Here is a 23,907-nt window from a genome sequence, read left to right as displayed (position 1 = left end):
GCAAATAATCCATCTTCATCTATTAACTTTAGTAAATCCTTTTTGATTAATTACTGTATGTTATGACTCCGCTCAGTGCTACAAGGAAGTCAAAGAAAAAGTAAGGCAGAGCCTTTGACCTCTAAGAATTTAAAAATATAAATTATACATATTATTTTTGAGAGGTTTACATTTTAACATGCCATTAAAGAAAATGGCCAACAAGTAAATGGAGCTAATGAAATTTTAATTAATTTTTTCTAAATGAATATATTTCCTATTGGAAGGTAAATACAGCTCAAATCCCATTATTAATGAACTTGGCACATCCAATTTTTTGTTGAAGAATTTTCTTTCTTTCTAAACTTGAATTTAATAATGAAAATACAAAAGGTATGGTACCTGTATTGTCATCCTGACCCTATTCCAATATCTCAAATTGGATGTTTATTTCCTCTAGATAGTTTTTTTGTTTTGTTGTGTTTAGTTGAGTGATTTAGGATTTTAGATGAGTATTTTTTTATTACTATAGTTTATTTGAATTCTTTTTATATATATATATATATATTTTTAAACCCTTAACTTCTGTGTATTAGTTCCTTGGTGGAAGAGTGGTAAGGGTAGGCAATGGGGGTCAAGTGACTTGCCCAAGGTCACACAGCTGGGAAGTGTGTGAGGCCAGATTTGAACCTAGGACCTCCCGTCTCTAGGCCTGGCTCTCAATCCACTGAGCTGCCCCTGTTTATTTGAATTCTTAAGGGAAAAAAGAACCAAATAAGTTAAAGAATAAATTCCTTGTTGGTGGTGTAACAAAAGACCTCTTTCACAGATATTTGAAAGTGGGAAGTTACAGAACAAGGTTTGTAAGAAGAAATTGTTTTTTCTTTCTTTCTCTTTTTCTTTCTTTCTTTCTCTAAAGTGAGGACTTTTTCTTTTTTCCACCAACTTTAGGTTTCACTGCCTCAAGGTTCCCAGGGAATGCCTCAGCAGACTTATCAACAGCCTGTTATAATATCTAATCAATCTAATCAAGGACCTATGCCCACCACAGGAATGCCAGTATACTATAGTGTCATCCCACCTGGTCAACAAAACAATTTAAGGTAAATAACAGGATCCGGGTTTTTTAGCTTCCTATTTATTGCCTCTTCAGTATCAGCTAGAGTCTCTAGTCTTATCAAGCCAGTTGATTTCTTGGTCAAGATCAAGATTCAAGAGCAATCAGTGATTGCTCACTCTTTTTACATAGAATTAGAAAAACAATATATGCCAACAATTGCTCTGAAAGGAGACTGTCAGGGACTTCATCAAGTTCTATTTTAAATTTATCTGGGAAAAGAGGAAGCTTCTTTTGCAAGCCTAATATATAAAAAATAGCAATCATGCATTAGATTAGGAACTGTTCTTATAAAGAATTAAAAACCTATTTTGTGTTTTTCCATTTATTCCACTGACTGTCCTATGAGTTCGCCAGAGGGGCAGCTGGCATTTTATTCATTGATTTTACAGAGTAGGGAACTGAGATGTGAAAGATGATAAGAGTTCTTGTCAGGTCATAACAATTACAAATGGCTCATTTTTCTCCAGTATGGTGGTAGAATAAGGGCTGACATGCCTACTCTATTAGAACCTGTGTTAGAAATGGTCATTTCAACATAGAAGGAATTCATCATCATTTTAACTACTGTCAGAACTCCCTAGTGGTACTCTTAATGTTTTCTTTTATTTCTGACTTTATAGCTGCTAAGATTACATATTGGTATAGAAGACCAAAGTAAAACTAGAGACAAGTTCTGGTTCTAGCAATAATAATTCCTGCGTTTTATCCTATAATGAAGCCCAATTCTTTTAAACTATGCCTACCACACAAATAAAGTATAACAGCACATCTGATTTTAAAATCCTTTTACTCCTTTATTTAAAAAAAATTTAGATATCTTTTGTTTTTACATCATCTTATTTCCAAAATCATTCCTACTCCAACAGCCAATCCCTTGCAAGAAAGAATAAGCTTTCTAAAAAGAAGCTTTTTTCAAGAGCCTACTATGTGCCAGGCACCTCTATTATGTGTTTTGTAAATGTTGTTTCCTTTGGTCTCTGAACTAAATGGGAGATAGGAGCTATTATTCTGCCCATTTTACAATTGAGGATATTGAGACAGCAGTTAAGTCAGCTCCCAAGGGACACAGAGATATCCAAGGCAGTATTTAAATTTTGATATTTGATATATCCAATGAGCCACCTCATTGCCTCCTTTTTTCTTACTCTATTTTTATGTACATGTATGGCATAATGATATATTTAACACAACAATAATATAATACATAAGATTTGTCATAAATCTATAATAAAGTGATAATAAATATGCTTATCCAAGACATAGCTAAAAATCTGGGGACTTTTTGGTTTTTTGTTTTGTTTTGGTTTTTTGCCTTCCTCCTGTCCCTCCTCAAGAAGGCAGGTAATAGGATCTAAGTTGTACATATGTTAACTGCCTCTTAAAAAGGAAAATAGAATGGAGAAGAGGAAAAAATAAATTAGTTCAGTCATACTTAACAAATTAAGCAGTCAGGTCTAATATTGTTTCACACCTAAAGTCCCCATATCTGCAGAGATGGGAGGGAGGTGCATTTTTCTTAACTTCTTCCATGTCAGGTTTGTCAATTAGAATTATAGTGTCAATTTGGATTTGTTTTTTCCATTCATGTTGTAGTAGTCATAAATATTGTTTCCTGGTTCTGCTTATTTCACTTTCCATCAGTTCATGTGCCTTCTCAAGTTTGTCTAAACTATTATATAGTTCCTTATCATCCAGTAATATTCTGATACACTCATGTGCCACAGTAGCCTAGCTACATTCCAGTCACTGCTCATGTTTTTAAAATTCTACAATTAGGGAGAAGATACTTGCCCTTTGAAACATTACTTCCCACTTGTATTAGCCTAGCATCCAACAGTATCAGTCCAAAGTTTTCTAAGTCATATGTGTTAGGAAGGATTACCAAGTTACTTTGGCTGCATATTGAAACCTGAAGTTGGTAAGTATGTAATGGAAAGTGTTGATTCTAGTATGAAAATAATGATCCAAAATATAATTACTTTGTTCCAATTAAGTTAGGACAGTAAAAGCTGCCCAGGGTTTAAATATGCAACCTTGTTGTGGCTATTGGCTGGCATATCTCTAATTAGCTGTTTGTGTATAAATGTAGTCTGTTTGTTGCTTACTTTCTGACACATTGGCATAGATCCATTCTCTGAATACACTATAGCAATAATAGAGGTGAAAAATGTATTTAATTGCAGCAGGAGGGTAAAGAATGTGTATCCTATCAGGACTATGTAAGAACTCCTGTTTTTCATTAAATGTAAAGGCGTGCCATTTACAGAATTAACAAAAGCATCCATTGATTGCATGAAGAAATATTTGTAATTTACCAAAAACATCACAAAATGTAATAACCTTTATAGAAAATGATTTTCGTTCCAGTGGTTAGCAGTATTTCCCAGACAAATAATCCATATTACTAAATACTTACTGCCATTAATTGAAAAATATCTCCCACTTGGCTGTTTATTATAAACCAAAGAAGTTAACACAGATGTTAATATGGTTCATTTCCTTCTTTTATAAATTTAGGCAGTATTCAGTACTTTAAAGTATATGGTCTATTGCATATATTTCTGGAAGAAATATTTTAGGCATATTTAACTCAGCATTTATCACCTTTTGAAAGAACCCTAGGAGTTTACTTACTCAAACATACACTTAAACAAGAGTATACAAATCCAATTAATGGTTCTCTCATCTTTGCTTGATGAATTATAGTGAAAGATAATGCCCATATCACTAGCCAAGGAAACCTGTTCCTTTTTTAACTAGCACTACTTACTAGAAAATTTTTCCTTACATCAAGTCTAATTTTGCCTTTCTTTAACCTACACCTATGTTTTAGTTCATGAAATGTGTAGGATTTAAATTTAATGTCCAGTGCTTCAAATATTATATTTTACAAAGTTTATTATCTAACAAAACAGAAGCCTGCTCCACCAAAGCCTCAACAAGAAGACAAGAGCAAGAGACAGAACTCCACAGAATTTTTATCCTATGTCAGCATGTAACAACAGAGAGTTGGCTACTGGGAATTGTAGGGGGTTTTTTTAGGGTAACAGATTCTAATTACACAATCCCCCTGGGATCCTTTGGGAAACTAGTCTCCCTAGTGAATCATGTAAACATAATATTGCAATAATTTAGAGGTAAAAGGGAAAAAGAACAAAACCAATGATTGCTAGGTGCACTGACAAAAAAGCCAATTAGGGGGCAGTCCCCTTTGGCATAAAAGTGTACATTCAAAACAAATGCATTCAACCCCCCACAGTTCAATTTCACTACATCCCAAAGTTCATTCTGTATCTGTCAGTGCAGTATGAGTTTTCTGCAGACGTCTTCATGGCGCCTTCTCCAAGCAGTTCACTTCCTGGATTCTAGGAGGTAGCAAGTTTCTTATCCTAAAATTACTTTCAAACAAGAAAAACATTTGTAAAACTAGAATTTTATAACAATTATACCATCCCTCCCTGAGGAGGGTGTTGATAAACACACGGATCAACTCAGGATACATTAATTTTCACTAAGAAAACAGCTTTTTTGAAAACAGTAGTATAAGAGCTAATTCAAGAAAACAATGGAGTCTGAAAAAGCTAAAAAATTTCACCTCCAGTCTCTTTAAGATTCCTTCCCATTCCCCAGTATCATCATCCATTTAGATTCCTTTTGTCACAACTCTGGGATCTCCCATAGTGAGGGAGAATTCTGCAGAGTAGAGTATGGAGGAATCTCATTTGTTGTGTGTATAGAGACTGGGCAGGCCAAAATGGCAAGAAGGTGTAGGGAGATGTATTTCTCCTAAATCTCAGCATTATTCAAGCTAATCTCAAGGACCAGTGCACCCAGGAATTGTAGGGGAAAAAAGACATCTTAAAAATGGGAGCTAGGGGCAGCTGGGTAGCTCAGTGGATTGAGAGCCAGGCCTAGAGACAGGAGGTCCTAGGTTCAAATCCGGCCTCAGACACTTCCCAGCTATGTGACCCTGGGCAAGTCACTTGACCCCCATTGCCTACCCTTGCCAATCTTCCACCTATAAGTCAATACACAGAAGTTAAGGGTTTAAAATTAAAAATTTAAAAAAAAAATGGGAGCTATTTGGGATAGTTAATCCACCCCTCATTCATAGAGTGGGCCATGCTTGCAATTCTACTTCCTGTTTGGAAGAATAACCTTCCCCCCCCCCCCCAGGGGTAAAAACACCAGGGAACAGTATGCTTCCCCTGCAATGGACAGGGAGTTAAGAGGATAGAAGCATCTCCTTAGGTAAAAGCCCTTTAGGAGGCTAATTATTGCCTAAGGGAAACACACCTGGGCTTCCAAGGCAAGCAGCATCTGCCCAGCTGTTGGCAATGTAAGAGAAAGGGATTTATACTTTCTCAGCCTCCAGAGAGCAACTCCAAGGACTCCCAGTTTGGCAGCAATAACAGCAGCATTGGCTTTGTTGGGGCCACCCAAGGCAGTTAGGGAGTCTGAATCAGCAACAACGCCAGGAAAACTCCAAAAAGAATTGGGGGCGGGGGTAGGTGAAAGGCCAGGGCTAGAGAAATGTGGTTTCAAACTAATCTACTCGGAATTTTAAAGGTTTCCAAACCCACTTCTGTGGTTGCCATAAATGTGGGATTTAAATTAATGCCCAATACTTCAAGTATTATATTTTATAAAGTTTATTAACTAACAAAATAAAACCACATGACTAAGTTTTTTCTGCCCGCTCCACCAGAGCCGCAACATGAGAGCGAGAGAAGGAACTCCACAGAATTTATATCCTGTATACATCAGCATATAACAACAGGAAGAGAGTGAGCTCCTGAGAATCACAGGGGGTTTTTTTAGGTTAACAGATTCAAATTACACAAATGAGAAAGGCATGTGGGATCAGTGGAATCAGCATGTGAGATAGCTGGCTAATCCAGGCACTTTTTTGTGGTAGAAGCAGCCCATAGTCTTTTCTATCCTTTTAGGATATTTCCTTCTTTGAGAAATCTCAATACTCAATTCCTTAGTGGCCTTCAACTGTATGGATTCCAGCACAGATTTCTTTCGTGTATATTTGGTCCAATTTTGCTACTATTGGCTTCACCTTAAATGTCATTTCTCCTTAATTACAGAACACCTCATTTACATACATGTAAATGTATGTAACACGTCCATCCCAATGACATGCTTCCACTCTGAGTAGCAGTGGAAAGAGATCACTACAGAAAATGATCACTTACTCCCTTTCTTTTTTTTTCTTTCTATTTCTTGTCTTCCTTGCAGTTTCATCTTCTCATAGGAATTCTCCTTTCTACTATTTCATTTTCTCCTGTTGTTTTTTCACTGTTTTTGTTGATCTTTGAACCCATGCTCTAGTTTTAGTTTTTTAATCCCTCTCCTATGTTGTGTCCAGCATGACATACAGATCTAGACATTTCCTACAGTTCCTTCCTTTTATCTAGATGCAATTCAAGCATCATTTTCTAAACAAAACCTTTTCCAATCCCCCCCCCCCCACTATTAGTGCCCTTCTTCCCATCAACCTTGTATTCAACTTCTTTGTATTTATTTTATATTTATTTTATGTACACTGATATATGTCATTGTTTTTTCCCACATTGAAATGCAGGTTTCTTACAGCTGAGATTGTTAAATTCTTTTACTTCGTGTCTTCTGCTTACTGATTGATAGATTGAAGACTTTGAAAGATTGATACAAGAAGTTTAATCATAGAGATATGGGCTCATAATCCTTTTAAACATCCCAGAGGCTACATAGACCATGCAGTTAGCATTTCCAACATTATTTTGTATACTAACTCCCCTTTATCACTTATTAGTAATTATACATAATTATGTGTTATTATCTTTTTCTCTTTTCTCTACTAAGTCAGATATGGTCACTAGATCAAGTCCAGGAAACAAGCATTTATTAAGCTTTTATGTGCAAGGAACTGTGCTAAGGATACCCACAAAGGTCAAAGCAAAATAGTCTCTGCCCTCCTGGAGCACCCATTCTGTTAATTTGGTTTTTTTTTTCTGTTAACTCTTTAATTTCTGTGTAAGACTGAAAGGCATGGGCTAGGCAACAGAGGTTAAGTGACTTTCCCAAAGTTACACAGTTATTAGGAAGTGTCTGAGGCCAGATTTGAACCCAGGTCCTTTTGGCACTCTATCCACTGTACCACATTATTATGGAACAAGATAAGATATTTACAGGGTACATGGGAGGCATTCTCAGAGTGGAGGTTCTTGTATTGGGAGAGGACTCTCAAAAAACCTCTTGCAGGGGCAGCTGGGTAGCTCACAACTGGGTAGCAAGTCACTTGACCACCCCCATTGCCTACCCTTACCACTCTTCCACCTATAAGTCAATACACAGAAGTTAAGGGTTTAAAATTTAAAAAAAAAAAAAAAACCTCTTGCAAAAGATGGTATATGAACTGAGGCTTTTTGGGGAAGGATCCAAGAAGGTGCAAGGTATATGGTAGAGAGAAGGAAGACAGCTGGTGAGAAGGTGCCGAGTCAAAACATGAAGCATCAGGACAGCATGGAGGCTCTAAGGGAGAGGAATCAAGAATAAAGAGGCTGGAAAGAGTGGAAGTGCCAAAGGCTTTAAAAGCTAAATGAAGGATTTTGTTTTTATTTTTGGAAGCACCCCAGAAGTTCAGAGAAGGAGAGGCCATTGTTCGAAGATCGTTTTGACATCTGACCAGAGAATGGGCTGCAGTGACTTGAGACTAGGACACCAGCCAACAGGCTTCTGCAGTAGTCCAAACATGAGGTCTTTAGGGCATGCACCATAGTGAGTGAGTGACAGAGACACAGAGAGATTTCTATGTTTAGCAAGAAATAAATGCATTTCTGTATGCTGTGTCAAATGACATATATAAAAAGAATATAGTATAAGGATAAACCATACATATGGTAAAGTATAGCTACCAGGTAGATGGAAAGATCTGGTCTAGTGGTCCCTAGTGTATGATGGCAGAGCTGACAAGATAGTCTGCTCTCATTGGTCTGAAGAGTAGGTAATTAAGGCTGACACTAGTGTAAAGGGAAATAAAGTTAGTGTACAAATCCATCTAAAGTGCCCTTTCAATTAATGATAACATATCCTTTTCTGGCACTGACAGTGGCATAAGAGATAACCGTATATCATCTCTAATTAGTCATTGCATTAAAATCACACAGTAAATATACCAATAATTAAGTTAGTATTTATATAAGAATAAATTCTTAGCATTTCTGCCCTCCTTTTAAAATTATTCTACCACTGTGTCTGTACTATCCATATAATATAAGCTCCTTGAGGACAGTGACTTTTATTTTTTGTCATTTTAACCCCAATACCTGATATGATGCCGTGCACAAATTAAATGCATATATATGCATATTTGTGTTGAGTTGAATTAAATTATGGAAGTAAAAGGCCTTACAAGATGAGTGCCAGTATTTTCACTCATTTCATGGATTGTTGTGGAGCTGACCCTCCCCCTCCATCACCCCCAAAATCATCATCTTTTGAGCTAACCAGATTGGTGGCACAGTACATAGAGTGCCAGGTCTGGAATCAGGAAGACCTGAATTCCAAAATGGCCTTAGATACTAGTTATGTGACCCTGACAAATTACTTAACCTCTATTGCCCCAGGTTCCTCATCTGTAAGATGGATATGATAATATTATCTATCTCTCATGGATATTAGGATCAAATAAGGTATTTGCAAGATATTTAGAGCCTGGCTCTTGGCAGGTTCTATATAAATGCTAGCAATAATGATGATGAATCTTTCCATACTTAACCTCAGACAACAGACAGATAACTAGTGATCACAACTACTGGCATGGATATTGAGAACCCAGGATTACTTCCATATACTTTGGAGGCTTCAGAGAAGTTAATTTTATATATATTGTTGTCTCCCACGGTTTTTTCTCACATTTCTTTATTTATTTAATACAAAAGATAATGTGATATATTTGATATAAATGTCTCAAAATAACAGTGAACAAGTAAAATGTGACCACTTAAAAAAAATTTTTTTAACCCTTACCTTCCATCCTAGAATCAATACTAAGTATTGGCTCCAAGGCAGAAGAGCAGGAAGGGCTAAGAATTTGGAGTTAAGTGATTTCCCCAGAGTCACACAAGTGACCATATTTATTTTTAAAGACACCAGAAGCTTCATAGACTATTTAGCCAATGTAAAAAAATTAAACCAACATTTTTAGTTTCTCTTCTTTGCTTTTCCTTTCTTAGCCTAATTTTCTGAATTTTTTTATTCCCCCATTTATATATTTACTTATAGCACTTCAATAGTGTTCATCATTATTAAGTCTCATTTCTTAGCACAGTGACTAGCATATAGTAGGCACTTAATAAATATTTTGACTTTTTTCTTCCAAACTGTTAGTTATTTCTCCTCGTGCTGTTGCTTTCATGTCTTGTCTTGTCTTTTCTTTTTTTTTTCTAAACCCTTACCTTCCATCTTGGAATCAATACTGTGTATTGGTTCCAAGGCAGAAGAGTGGTAAGGGCTAGGCAATGGGGGTCAAGTGACTTGCCCAGGGTCACACAGCTGGAAAGTGTTTGAGGCTGGATTTGAACCTAGGACCTCCCGTCTCTAGGCCTGGCTCTCAATCCACTGAGCTACCCAGCTGCCCCCTTTCATGTCTTTTCTAATCTAAACTTTCAAATAATTTTCACAAAGCCAACTATTTAATTGAATCATATTTCTTTGAGAAGTCAGTTTTATTTCCAATGTTGCTCTGTTAGAAGGAAATCTAGTTCTAAAAGAAAATTAGTCTAAGGAAGAAAGTATTACCATCCAGTACATTCATTTTTCAAAGAAATTGTTTATCTTCAGGTACTTTTATAAAAGTGAAGGTAGTAGCCAGAAGTGTTTACTTGACAGTTATTTTTGTTTTTTATAAGCAAAATATAGCTAAAAACATGGACCCCAAAGCTTTGACTTTTAAATAGAATTATTATCAATGAATGAGAACAACAATATTGGAAAGCTGCTGTGATATAATAAAGAGGAAAGTGGATTTGAACCCCTAAGGCCCAAATTTGAATCTTACAACAAGTTATATATTTATATCCCCAAGCCTTAATTGCTTCATCAGTTAAGATAGTACACATTTCAAGGGTTTGTTATGGGGATTTCGTGAAATAAATGTACATAAACTGCTTTGTACATTTTTAAAGCACTTATAAATGTTGCTTATGGAAGCATCTGGGTGGCTCAGTGGACTGAGAGTCAGGCCTAGAGATGAGAGGTCCTAGGTTCAAATCTGGCCTCAGACACTTCCTAGCTGTGTGACCTGGGCAAGTTACTTGACCCCCATTGCCTTCCCTTACCACTCTTCTTCCTTGGAGCCAATACACAGTATTGACTCTAAGACGGAAGGTAAGGTGGTTTGTTTTATTTTGTTTTGTTTTTTAAATAAATAAATAAATAAAAATGAATGAATGTTGCTTGTTATGGCATAAACTTTTTATTTCAGATATGACAAAACACTTAAGTTTCTTTTTCTAAACCCTTACCTTTCATCTTAGAATCAATACTGTGTATTGGTTCTAAGGCAGAAAAGTGATAAGAGCTAGGCAATGGGGGTTAAGTGACTTGCCCAGGGTCATACAACTAGGAAGTGTCTGAGGTCAAATTTGAACCCAGTACTTCGCGTTTCTAGGCCTACCTCTCAATCCACTGAACCATGCAGCTGCCCCCAACACTTAAAGTATCTTTGTAGCAACTCTGTAGTAAAATATGCTCTATCACAAGCAATTCATTTCATGAACAAGTAAACTAGGAGTGTCACAATCAAGCAGTAAGTATTATACCTGAAAAGGAATAAAAGAATCTCCAATTCCTTAATCATAGTATCTAGTTATAAAAACTGGAAAATATCTTCTTACCCACAAGTAATAAGCAAAGTGACATTTTTCTTCTTGCATACCCTTTGAGGGAAAATACTTTTAAAGGCTTCATTTTGTAAAATATTTTCTGTTTTACCTCTGCTGAGGGCCTGGAAGTTAGAATAAACCCTGCTTCCAAAAAAGATAAAGCAAATCTAGAATTTTATCAGTAAACATTCATCTGAGGAATTCTCTCATCTTAAACAAAGGCTCTAAACCCACATGAACCAATTTCCATCCAGAAAGCTTAATTCCTCAGGATCAGTTTGATCCTTTGACTCATTGCCTCCATCTGTATTGATCCTAGAATGTCTCTAAAACAAAATAGATGTGCCTGACTTATAACATACATGGGCAGCAACATTCTTATATATGGTACCTCAAGCATTCAGTGTACCAATGATGATGTAGTATAAAGCAACCTTCATTTCACACCATAGGGAATACATAAGATAAAAAATACAGGAATCCATGAACAAATAAATACAAAATCGTAAGTGTTCAACCCATTACCACCTCCACCTTTCACCATTTCATAGATTGCTGTGGAGCTGACCCTCTCCCTCCACCACCCCCAAAATCGCCATTTTGTGAACCAACCAGCAAGGTGGCACAGTTGCCCAGAGATAACTGAACTTGTAGGATACCAAATAGGAACAATATGAACTGTATTTTTCCTTCTCTTAGTAATAGGAAACTTCAGGAGATTTTTATCTCCTTATCATCTACTGCTCAAGCTTAGAAATTCTACAAAAGGTAAAGAACAAAAATCTCTTCTTTCACAGGCCATAAAAAAGAGCAACTAATTCTTCAGTCAGTCAGTCAATCAACTAGAAGCTCACTCTTGACACATTGGTTTGAGTTTGATCCACACCTTATAATTTTATCAAGTTTATTGGGGAATCAACTTGAGCAGTGTCTGCCTTAATTAGTTCCACTTAAGACTTACATATCTTTATCCCACTATCACCTCCTTTGACATTTTCTCTATCTGTTTAGAGAACTACATATTGCTTATTTATAGTTCAGCCACTGCTTGTTCACATGTAATGTTTCTTTCCCCTATTTTAAAAAATGCCTTTCTCATTCACTCATATTCCTATTTCTTCTTTTAAAGGTCTTCCACCTTTTAAAAATGATTTCAGTTCAAAATTGTTCTTTTCTGAGACCAAGCTATTGCCTAGCTATTGGTTTAAAATAGTACTTTGAGATTTATGCTTCACTAGAGCAAGAAAATATGCTTTGTCGCCAGATAGCTTAGTATTTGTTTAGGGAAAACTTCCAAACTTTTCCCCCTCCCTTCCCTTTAATAATTTCTTCAGGCCATAAATAACCTGGACAATTAGAGTAGTCCACCTCCTGGGCTTTGCTGGCCTAGATTAAAGAAGGAAGAAGGCTTAATGAAGATGCCATGCAAGGAATTTGAACATTCAGGGAGTTTAGTATTTCCCTTGGGTAGCTTCTATATTGATTGTTTTGTAAATGACTTCTATGAGTTGGGAAAACATGTTGGTGTTAACCTATTTTGTCTGTTTGGATTCAAGTACAAGACAAAATGTTAAGAAGCCTATTATCTACCTAAAATATTATGCAGATATCTTTATTCAGGAAAGATAAGTAAGGGCAAAATATAACTGGTTTTCTGCTTTTAACATCCAATTTCATCCTTTTTTCTAAAAATCTTTTTATATCATCAAATGGTTATGAAGGAAGACTTCAAAACAACATACGAAGTAAATTTTAACATCTTTTCCTCAAGCTTTATCATCTATGTATACTTCATTTGTAATCAGAATTCTTTCTAAGTGCTCATTTTTGTTCTATCTGGAACTACACAAGTGAAAAGAAGTAAGGCCAAAAGGAACAAATATATACTGAATTTTCTGCATGCACAGAGAGACTGGATATTATTCTGACTTTATAAATATGTCTCTAATTTTAGGCTACCATAGAATGGACTGTGTATCTTGTCAACTGTCAGAAGCCATGAGAATTGTACTTTGCTTGAGGTATCATGGCAGTCAGAACAATTCTATATTTTTCATCTGATGTTTAAAATTTGTCTGTAAAATGTCAAGACTGTGGCTTTCTGAGATTCTCCAAAGCTCTACAATAGAGCTATGATCTCATCCCTCCAATTATGAAGATTACAACCCAGAATCACAGAATTTGAAAATTGGAAAGAATATAAATGGCTATCTAGTTCCTCGTGCTCCAGAAGCAATTCATACTAAAACAAATACCTGACAGGTGTCATCAGGCTCTTCTTCGAGATGTCCAAGGAAGGGATAGACAAATATTTTATTCAACATCAGATCTATATTTGTTTTCTTTGCAACTTTACATTTCCCCTGGTTCATCACAACTAGGACCAAACAGAATAAGTTTGATTCCTCTTTCAGTGCCTCAAATACTTTCAACATAGCCATGTCCTCTCTCCTTTTCTTCTAAAGGCTTAACATGCCCAGCTCCTTCAATTGCTACTCATGACATTGACAAAAGGCTCTCCACCATCTCTTTCATACTCCTTTGCACACTAAACATAGTATCCTGTTGGTCTGATAAAGGCAGAATACAGAGGGTTATCAACAGCTTAAAGGGGTTTTAAATTTAAACAAATAGTTGGAAGGTTGGAAGGAGTGTCAAAAAGACTGCCTTTGTGCATGCATGCATGCAGACACACACAAATTAGAAACTAGGGGGTAGCCATGAAGAAGGAAGAACAACAGCTGAGTTATCAACAAATTCCTAAGAGAAAAAATCCAAGAGGAAAAAAAACAGTATAAAAATACAGGTACAAGTGTTTATATAAAAATGCCCAACATTTAGGCACCTGATGGATTGTTAATAGCTTTAAGCTATTAAAGCTTAAAACCACACTAATACTTTAGGGACATCTTGGAGACCAAATAAAAAATGTCAAAAAAGACTTAGTGTAAAGAAAGGATTGTCCAAAACAAAGATTGATGCCAATCAAAGCATCACATCTCAAATTAGTGAAGTTGCAATTGGCTAGAAGTTACTCTTATTTCCCCTCCTCCCCCCCAAAAAAAACAGATATATTATAAATTGCTTAATCTTAACAATTTTTCCTTTTTTTTTTCCAGTTTTCCTGTAGGAGGTACTTATAAAAATTAACATTTGTCATTTCAGTGATAATCCACACCATTTACTATATTACCATATAACTTTGGGATAGTAACTTTCCATTTATGTTAGAAATCTCTTAGTTTCAAGGAGAAATATTCTGTTAAATGCAGAAATCTAATGCTTTTCAATATTTAATTTTTGTAATTGCTTTTTGAAAGAATTATTTTTTAAACAAGTAAAACTTAACAATGCTTTATAATTTATTTGTTTTAATCTTGACAGGAAATAACAGATGTTCACTTGGGGCATTTAACTTTAAAGAATTTTTTGTTGAATTTCTAATTTAAATTAAAACATCTTTATTTATAATAGCACCCATATCTGAACTTATATCTTATTTTGTTCTAGCTCATCTGTAGGTTATTTGCAGCCTTTAGGATCAGATCAGTTACAGTTTTCTCGAACCTCTTCACCGGGCAATTCTCAACAACTTCCAAGCCACCAATGTGCAGGTATGGAAAGATAATCAGATAATTACAATTAGAGATTCTTTTCTCATCATTTGGAAAAGAAAAATGAAATGTATTAAAATTCTAATAAAGCCCATTGCTCATGGCTAGACTATCTTAAGGGGCTGAAACCTTTTTATATTCATCTACCCGAATCTTTCTCTTCCTTTAAGCTCAACTTGAATACTCTCACCTCCCTGAAACTTTTCCCTTATTCAACTGAAAGTGTTCTCTCTCTGCCTCTTTCTCTTTCTTCTACTTTTCCTATGGACTTTGCATCTCTCCATTCCTTTTTTCACACTCTACTTTGTACTATATTTGTGTCATATCATATCACTGAATTCTAGGATATACTAGCTTCTTGTAGACAGTAACTGTTTTTTTCGTCTTTCTGACCCTAGCACCTAGCTTAGTACTTTACATAGAATAAGTGCAAAAATAAATACTGGCTGAATTAATTTGAATATAAAATGAGAAACACATAAATTTGGGTAAAATGGGTGATGCCGTCTAAATCAAACTTACATTTAAAATCTACTTGTGTTTTGCCACATGCCATATTTGTATAAAGAATGTGCCTGACACCACACCATTTTTTATAAACTTAGTGTAAAAAAAAATAGCTCTACCCTGCCACAGCGTATCTAATGGCCTGGTGTCAGCCTGAGCATCAACATTAGCCTGGTGTCTCCTGGAATTAGCCAGAATATCAGTGTACAACACCACTATGGAGGGGAAGAGTGGTATATAAGTCCTGAGCCAAGAAGTAAAAAGTCTGTCTACTTCTTAGCTTGAACTGAGGGCCTGCATTGCTGCAGAAGAGCCAGTTAAATGGAGACATTAGAATTAGAGTAAATTTTCTTTCGGAGCAATCAACCTCAATCTTCTCTCTCATTTCTCACCTTATCCTTTATATTAATAAACCATAAAAAAAAAATCTCCAGCCCAGCTCCTCAATTTTATATTAACAAGTCCCTTGTGATAGGAACCTTCCCAAAGGCACTATTCACCAATGTTGCTTTTATAGCTTAGCAACATGAGTACTTGGAAGCAGAATTTGAGCCACAAATGTAGGCATAAACCTTTCCCCTCTTCTGTACACATGCAGAGAGAGAGTGAGAGTGTGAGTCAAAAGAGAGAGAAGATGTAGGTAACAAGAATGTTTAAATGGTGAGTGAGACTAACTAAAATAGACAAGTAGATGCTGATGACTTGGTATAAAAAGAGTATGAATGGACAATCATTTGCTCATTTTAAAAGGTTTGCTATGTAGACCCTTGGCACAGGAGCATATAGTTGGCAGTAAGGATCTGGAAAGAAATAAAGGTACTGCTACTATTCTTGTTATTTCTAGTTTAGTGGGGAAAATAAGACAAGCACAAAAATAACTTGTTAGACAACAAAAAGCCTAGGTGCATAGAGGTACAAAATGCTGTAAGAGATCCAGAAAGCAAATCTGCCCTCAGATACTTCACAACTATGTGTCTCTGCGCAAGTCACTTAACCCTAATTGCCTAGCCCTTACCACTCTTCTGCCTAGAAACCAATACTTAGTATGATTTCTGAGGCAGAAGGGTTTAAAGAAATCTAATTTGACTGTTACATCATATAGAATAACATAACACTTCCCTTTTTAGGAATGAAGGAAAGCTCAATGAAAGAAATAGTTTTAAAGTGGGCCTAAAAGAATGAGTAAGGTTTCAATAGGTATAAATGGGAGGAAAAGGCATTCTAGAAGGCAGAATAGCAAAATCCCAGAAAAAGTAGGAGACTCAGGGAACACAGCCAAACTAGTATTTAGCAGGAAGAGTACTTGAATGAGAAGAATGTGAAATCAGTCTTTGGTTTTGGTCACCAGGCTAAAGATTTTGGATTTCACTCTGGAGGCAATAGGAAGATGATGAAAATGTTTTGAACCCAAGAAAGAATGTAATCAAGTTATACATTAAGTGTATTACTCTGGCTGCAGGATGGTTTGGAAGGAAGTGTGGTTAGATCCAGAAATACAAGTTAGGAAGACACTGTAATAGTCTAGGCCTGCCCTCAGTGGGTGATGTGTGACCAGAAAGCAAAGAACAAATCAGGAGATGCAGTGGGAGTTGCAATTGGAATCATCCACCTTTTCCATGTCAGGAGCAAGAAAGAAGGGCTCTGAGATTTCTATCAGAGAGGGTGGTGATGCCAGCAGAAATAAGAGGTTTGGGGAGGAAAGAAGTTGAGGTAGGAATGGTTTAGAGCATTGATGGGCAAACTTTTTAGAGAGGGCCAAAGGAAAGGAAATGATTATCTTTCAGTCTGTTTCTAAGGCAACTCTTTCGAAGTTTCATTGTATTGTATCCTACTCATTGTATTCGTCAGATTAGGAATAAGGTCATACAGCCCATAGAACATTTCAGAGGGCCCTTGGGCCATAGTTTGCCCGTCACTGGTTTAGAGTATTTATAAACTGTTAAGCAATATATAAATATACAATGGTTCTTTAATTATCTAATGGAGAGATGAGAAATAGAAATTAGGGAGAAATGATGTAATCAGTGTATTGAATGTTAGTGCCAAATTAAGCACAGAAGATCACAGGAGCATAGATTCAGAGCTAAAAGGGACTTTTCAAGCTGTGATTGAACCCCCTCAGTTTACAGGTGAGGAAAATACAGCCCAGAAGGATTAGTCAACTTTCCCAAATTCATAAGAAGTTAGTAGCAGAACTAGGATCCAGACTCTCCATGGCTTAATTTTTTTGAAGTCTCTTCCCCCCCCCCCTTTTCCTCATTTCAAATGGTGGTGTATTAAATATTACTTTGACAACAACCATAGCAGATTTAATTTCAAGTTTTTTCATTAAAAAGTATCTTCAAGTGACCATATTGACAGATAATAAATAACGAAACTTCACAGATCACCCATTCCCTGCTGGACACTCACCTGGATGTCCCAAAAGTAGTTCAAGCTTGATATGGCCAAAATCCTAAACCTACTTCATTATCGTTCCTCTGAACTATATTCCTTCTCCTAACTTCCCTGTTTCTGTAGGGGCACCATCATCCTAACAGTGCCTGAAATAATCTATTCATCTACAATTACCAAATTCCTAGCTTCTTTCAAAGCAAAGCTCAGATGTCATTGTCTTCAGGTCTTCCTGATCTCCCTCCCACCTTGACTGATGTCAGTGCTCTCAAAACCCTCTCCCTGAAAAAATTTATTTTGTATTGACTTATTTATAACTGGTCATGTTGTTTTCCCCCCCAGTAGAATGTAACTTCCTTGAGGGCAGGAGCTATTTCCCTTGTATTTGACTTCCTATCTTCAGTGTCTAGCACAAAATTTATACTCAGTAAATGAATGAACGTTTGTGGAATCGAAAGTAAAGACTGTCTACAGCACTTAGCACTGCCTGGTACAAAACTTATTTGTTCAACTAAATTGAATTAATTTTTTGAGCTGTTCAGTAAGATAATGGGGCATGCTTTAAAGTTACCTTACTTTCTGTGGACATTATATTTTTTAGGATAAATATGACTTTTATCTGCCTCATCAGTTTAGCTTTCTTACTGAACACATGCTGTTAATAATTCTCATCATCTACAGCAAAATAATGACATTTTTAAATACATTCATTCTGATATTTAGATTTTTGCTCTAGTCCTGATTTTTTTTTTAACGTAAGCAAAACATGGAAATGAAAGTCATTTAAGTGTTGGTTTCCTTCTGCTCTGTAGCCGTACCACCACCTGCTGGAGGAGTTGTCATGATGCAGTTAAATATACCAAACAGTTCTCATCCTCGAGCCCACTCACCCCCTCAATGGAAACAAAACAAATACTACTGTGATCATCAAAGAGGACAGAAGTCAGTGGAGTTTAGCAATTTAGAAAATGTTGTCCAAGTAAGTTTACTGTTGCTTGTTGTTTATGATGCTTACTTTGTAACACAAAGGGTTTACTGCATAACAGTAGCAATAGTATCCTGCTTCGTATGGCCCTCAGCACTTAACCTATAACATCTCATTTGCTATGATTTTTAACATGTAATGACCGGATGTTTCTAAAATGAAAAACCCATGGCAAATATGTCTCGTGTTTTAGATACAATTTAACTTCTGTAACTTCTAATTTTTCCATGTCTTTTCATTTCACATTTTAGTTACAGCACAGTCCTCAGCTCGGTAGCCCAGTCACCTCACCAGCCCAGTCACCAGCACCAGCTCAGCTCTCCAACATGAAAAATATCTGTCCCACATTAGCACCTCTTTCCATCGTACCCCAATTTTCTAGACCTTTTGTCCCTGGGCAGGGTAAGTCTTTGAGCTTGAATAAGTAATTATTTCCTTGGATATAACTTAAAAGTTTTTCACGGCCACATAATTTGGTTTATTTCACTTCTGCTTGTGTTTCACCTAGGCCTTTCCATACAACATCACCACCAAGCTAGGCCCTCCAACCCACTTTAATGGGAAAAGATGCATTAAGAGAAGGGTAGCATAAGAATAAGGAGGTAGTAGTTCCTTTGTACTCTGCTCTCATCATACAATACCTCAGAATATTGTGTTCTGAGCACCACAGACAACAAAATCAGAAGCAATGGGCAGAAGTTGTAAAGAGGCAGATTTAGCCTTGTCATCAAAAATGTGCCAGCAGTAAATGTGATCTCACATACATCCTATCTCTGTGACCCTGGGCAAGTCACTTTAACCCCCATTGCCTAGCCCTTACCACTCTTCTGCTTATAATCAGTACATAGTATTGTGGGGGTTAAGGGTTTTTTTTGTTTGTTTTTGTTTTTTAAATCTTTGAGATATCACATATGCCCTAGGGTTGTTTTTAGAGATGGTAAAAGGTGGTTCTGGGTTTTATGCCCCAAAAAGCATGCCATTACTACCAGACACTGAAAGGAGGTCCTCACAGTCTATGCGATATACAGTAGAGAAAAGGATCCAATATTATGAAAGTGTCCCTTATTTTTCTTCTAAAGCAATAATATTCTGGTCATAGCTCTTAGACCTCCTTATATATAGATTGAAGTTCCTCAACATTTCTTATCCCTACTACCTTTCCTGTCTAGACTCTCCATCTCCTCTGGGCCTCTGGGCATTTCCATGGACTATCTCCCATACCTATTCCCTCCTCATTTCCTCCTGCTGGTTTCCTCAAAACCTGGCTAAAATCCCACCTTCTTAGAGGAAACCTCTCCAGAAGCCTTCTAATTCAATTGCCTTCTTCCCTCTGTTGATTACTTCCAATTTATTCCAGACTACATCTTATTTGCACATAGTAGTTTGCATGTTATCTTCCCCCATTGGCCTGTGAAGCTCTCAAGACCGGGACTACCATTTGCGTGCCCCCTACCCCCAACACTTAGCACAGTGCCTGACACATGGAAGGTGCTTAATGTTTGTTGAATGACTGACTTTTTTCAGTACCCTCCTGCACTCTATGTATTACAGAGATTCCATTCTGCATGGCTAGAGAGAATTCCTTTTATAGATAAACAAGTCCAGTCCAAAAAGAATTCACCTTCAGATACTTTGTCCATTAGTTTTGTGAAATTTCCTGCAGCTTTGTATATTTCCTCTTTCACCATACTCATTGTTTCCCATAAAAAACATCATTTTGATCCAATAGTCTTTTTTTTCCCTTGCCTTCCTTCTTAATGTCATTGATAAAGCAGAAGAACAATAAGGGCTAGGCATTTGGGGGGTTAAGTAAATTGCCCAGGGTCACACCACCAGGAAGCATCTGAGGTCAGATTTTAAAACCAACTCTTCCTGACTGTAGGCCTGGCGCTCTATCCACCATGCCACAGAGCTGCCCCAGATAAGTCTTTTCTTACTTTTATTTTAAGTATCCTCAGTGTGTCAAAGGACTGCAACCCACACTTTTCCTTCCCCTGAGGTGTTCCCTGGTCATTAGCTATGCCTTTCTGGCCTAAGCTTGCCTTTTTGTGTCCTTCAACCAGAGCCACAGGGTTAGTGGGATAAAGACTGATGGATCCTGGCTACTGAGCATTGTCCCTGAACTGCAGAGCTCCTACTTTTATAATGACTAGAGAGGATCAGGCATCTAACATCATGGGGAATTGATACTATGCTTTTTCTTAGGATTTTTGCCCTCATTAACTAATGTATCTCTTCCTCCAATATTTTCTCTTGTTTTAATTAGAAAAACTAGAAAATAATTTTACTAAGAAAAGAAAATAGGAAACCATTCTTATTGTTTTCCAGGTGATGCCAGATATCCATTACTGGGCCAACCCCTGCAATATAACCCTCCTTCTATTCTGCATGGACACATTCCAAGCCAACAGGTATGGAAGATAGTTGCTTAGCCCAAATTGTTCTATTGATTAGAGCTTAGGATTTTTGAAACCAAGATTGTGAATTCAGTCCTCGAATTAGAAAAACTCTGTACTGCAGCCAGATGCTCATAAATGCTATCATTAGGCACAGAGAGTATCTAAAGAGAATAGAGCGGGCAAGGGAGAAGCTCAGTGCAAACTTTGCTGTTCTTGGGTATGCGTTAAGCATAGTCTTACCATGTGATGGGGAGCAGAGTTCCTGTGAAAAATATTATAGGGGAGAGAGCACTAACAGGGAAGGAATGCCTGGATTTGAATGAAAGGAACATAATTGCCACTTCATATTTTCCCAAATGATTTATGGTTCAAATTATATTTGGTATCTATTGTATCCTATTAAAGTTTATATTATTTTCAAACATTTAAAATGTGCTTTTTATGTAAAAAAATTGATATTATTTGTAATGATCTATTTCTGACTCTCCAGGGTCAGCCTGGAAGTAGGCATGGAAACCGAGGAAGGAAACAAGCAAAAAAGGCTGCTTCCACTGACCTTGGCGCAGGAGAAGCAGGTAGATCATCTTGGGGCAATTGAGCATAATTCTACTGTAGGCTGCCAAGTTAAGCAGTCATTAGAAAGGAATCTCCCATAATATCCGTTGAGATAATTAGCATGGATATCATCATATTGACTTGAGAACATTGGAATTATTTTTCAGCATAAGACCACATTTATCCCTGCAAAGAGATTTCATTTTACCACTGTTTGGAAATGTACTATATTTGAACCAAGATGACAAAGGTTTTACAGATAAAGATATGTACAAAGGAATCACAGACCTTCTTGGTTTCATTTAGTGAAAGAACAAGAATCTAGATCTCCTGACTCAATTCTGTTTTTCTTTTTTTTCCCCCTACTTTAAGAGCCATGTGGCAATTCTTAACTTGAGAGCCATGGTATTGCTTTTTTGGTTTAATTACTATTTTGATAACCCAACCCATTGAGCATAATTGACTCTCTTTGTAATTCTGTGTATTTATTTGACATATTTTCAAATGTTCTGAGAGGTGCCCACAGGTTTCCCCAGCCTGCCAAAGGTGAAAGGTGAAGAGCCCCTGTTCTGCAGCATTGTCTGTGACAAGAATGACACTGGTAGCTGTTTCAGTGCCCTTAGCATTGAACAAGATTGACTTAAAATAAAGGCTTTCGTTAGTTAACTTTGCAATATCATATTGCAAATCAAACTGATTAAACTAGAAAATCAGGTGATTCCCATGACCAGAATCTGTGTGTTCAGTAGTCTTCTCAACCTTTGGTAACGAAAGGACTTTAACTCTTAATTTTTTCATTGCAGCTATTGGGAAGGTCTTAGAAATTACAGAACTACCTGATGGGATAACCCGAGTAGAAGCTGAGAAGCTTTTTGGAGAACTCTTTAAAATTGGTGCCAAGATCCGCTGGCTCCGGGATCCCCAGTCTCAGACACCGCTGCGTCACCATTCTCTCTACTGTGGCAGTGGAGATGGCGCTATGAAGACAGAACAATCTAAACCTAGTGACTTGGCCTCCACTTACACCATTCTAGCGACATTCCCCTCCATTTCAGCTGCCCAAAACGCATTGAAGAAACAAATTAACTCAGTTAACAAGTTTAAGCTGAGGACAAGCAAGAAGCACTATGACTTTCATATCCTAGAAAGGGCAAGTTCTCAGTAGCAGATCCACTACTGGACCTTCATCCTTTATGACACCTGTGTTCTGCCGTCCTAGATTAGCTTGATGTTTGGAGCTTCTGTTAACATTATAGAGACTCCTGGGACATTTGGTAATGGCACAATAGCATTCAAAGAAAGGCCAGTGATCCAGTAAAGGGGTGGGGGGGAAGAGAGATACACTGTTGACCCCAAATGACCAGAATCCATATCAACCTTATACAGAGTAGCAGCTTTCTCTGAGGGATGCTGTTAAAATGCCGATGACTTTTATAGTTCTTTTGTTTTATATTTCTGAATTCTTGTATCAGATCCAAAGCTCTATTGTACAGCAAATTTTTCTTCACAACCAATAGTCGTATTGGAAGCTATATTTCCTTTTTGCAGCCAGGACACTGTGACCCATCTTGGATGGTAGACTATCTGAGCCAAAACTACTCATTCTCTTTTTCTCGATGGGTGAATGAAAAGAATCCTTAGCATAGAAGATTCCTCTTCCTCTGAAAATTTCCAAACACACAAGCCATTTTTCAGTAATGATAGAATTTGTTCACAAAGTCCTTTCTTTATTCAATATATTCAGACAATGTGAATGTTAATTGTAAATAAATTATGTTCTTAACTCATTTTAATCAAACCACATAGCAGATTCTCAAAGGGGAATAGGAATCCTCCTTAAAACAGGAAGAAAGTAAAGAAAACATTTCTTTTTTCTTTTTTTTTTAAGTCAAAAGGTAAAAATGATGAATCTTAAAACATATGTCCCCCAAATAATTGTGCCACTTATTTGCCTTTCCCTCAATATGGATCTTATCTTTGGTCACTGTAAGGAAATGCATTTGTCAAGTGCTAGAAAATTCCTAAATGGTTTAAATTTGTTTTCATTGTTTGCAGCGGATCACTGGACATCAAAGATTCATTGCACTGCAGGACAAGAAACTTTTTTTTTTTTTCAATTTCTGTGTAATTTGCAAGGCTGTACAATGTGTGCTGATGCAAGCCTTTTTCAGTTCAGAAGAATAAATGTTTACAAATATAAAAGTACTGTGCATTTTAATGAGGATGACTACAATCTCCTAATAACATTTATTAATGAATCTAATTTTTATAAAACATGCCATGTATTTTAGTAACCACCTCAAAAATCATATTATTTTTCTTGTTTCTTAGTATATCATTTAAGTGTCACCTCCTGCAGTATGATCATATAATTTCATGCCCCTGGTAAATGAATTCTAATCAGAAATGGAAAATTAATGAGCATTTTCAGTACTCCTGTGGTTTCAGATTCAAGTTGCAGGCCAACCATGCCATTTGT

The 23,907-nt window shown here is 36.7% G+C and overlaps 1 protein-coding gene across 2 annotated transcripts in view; it reads left to right on the top strand.

Moving 5' to 3' along the window:
- R3HDM1 (R3H domain containing 1) overlaps positions 1 to 23,630 on the top strand; it is an 87,767-nt gene extending 64,137 nt beyond the window's left edge. For both annotated transcript variants that reach the window (XM_044669904.1, XM_044669903.1), the window contains 7 exons: positions 931 to 1,082; positions 14,485 to 14,588; positions 18,302 to 18,468; positions 18,732 to 18,876; positions 20,803 to 20,885; positions 21,364 to 21,448; positions 22,232 to 23,630. In XM_044669904.1, coding sequence (XP_044525839.1) covers positions 931 to 1,082; positions 14,485 to 14,588; positions 18,302 to 18,468; positions 18,732 to 18,876; positions 20,803 to 20,885; positions 21,364 to 21,448; positions 22,232 to 22,593 — 1,098 coding nt within the window. In that variant the 3' untranslated portion in view covers positions 22,594 to 23,630. The remainder of the gene's footprint in view (positions 1 to 930; positions 1,083 to 14,484; positions 14,589 to 18,301; positions 18,469 to 18,731; positions 18,877 to 20,802; positions 20,886 to 21,363; positions 21,449 to 22,231) is intronic.
- Positions 23,631 to 23,907: the final 277 nt, after the last annotated feature.

Source organism: Gracilinanus agilis, chromosome 3, assembly GCF_016433145.1.
Source record: "Gracilinanus agilis isolate LMUSP501 chromosome 3, AgileGrace, whole genome shotgun sequence".
NCBI lineage: Eukaryota > Metazoa > Chordata > Mammalia > Didelphimorphia > Didelphidae > Gracilinanus > Gracilinanus agilis.
The sequence above is the reverse complement of the archived record's forward strand: the minus strand, read 5'-3'. Positions and strand labels throughout refer to the sequence as shown.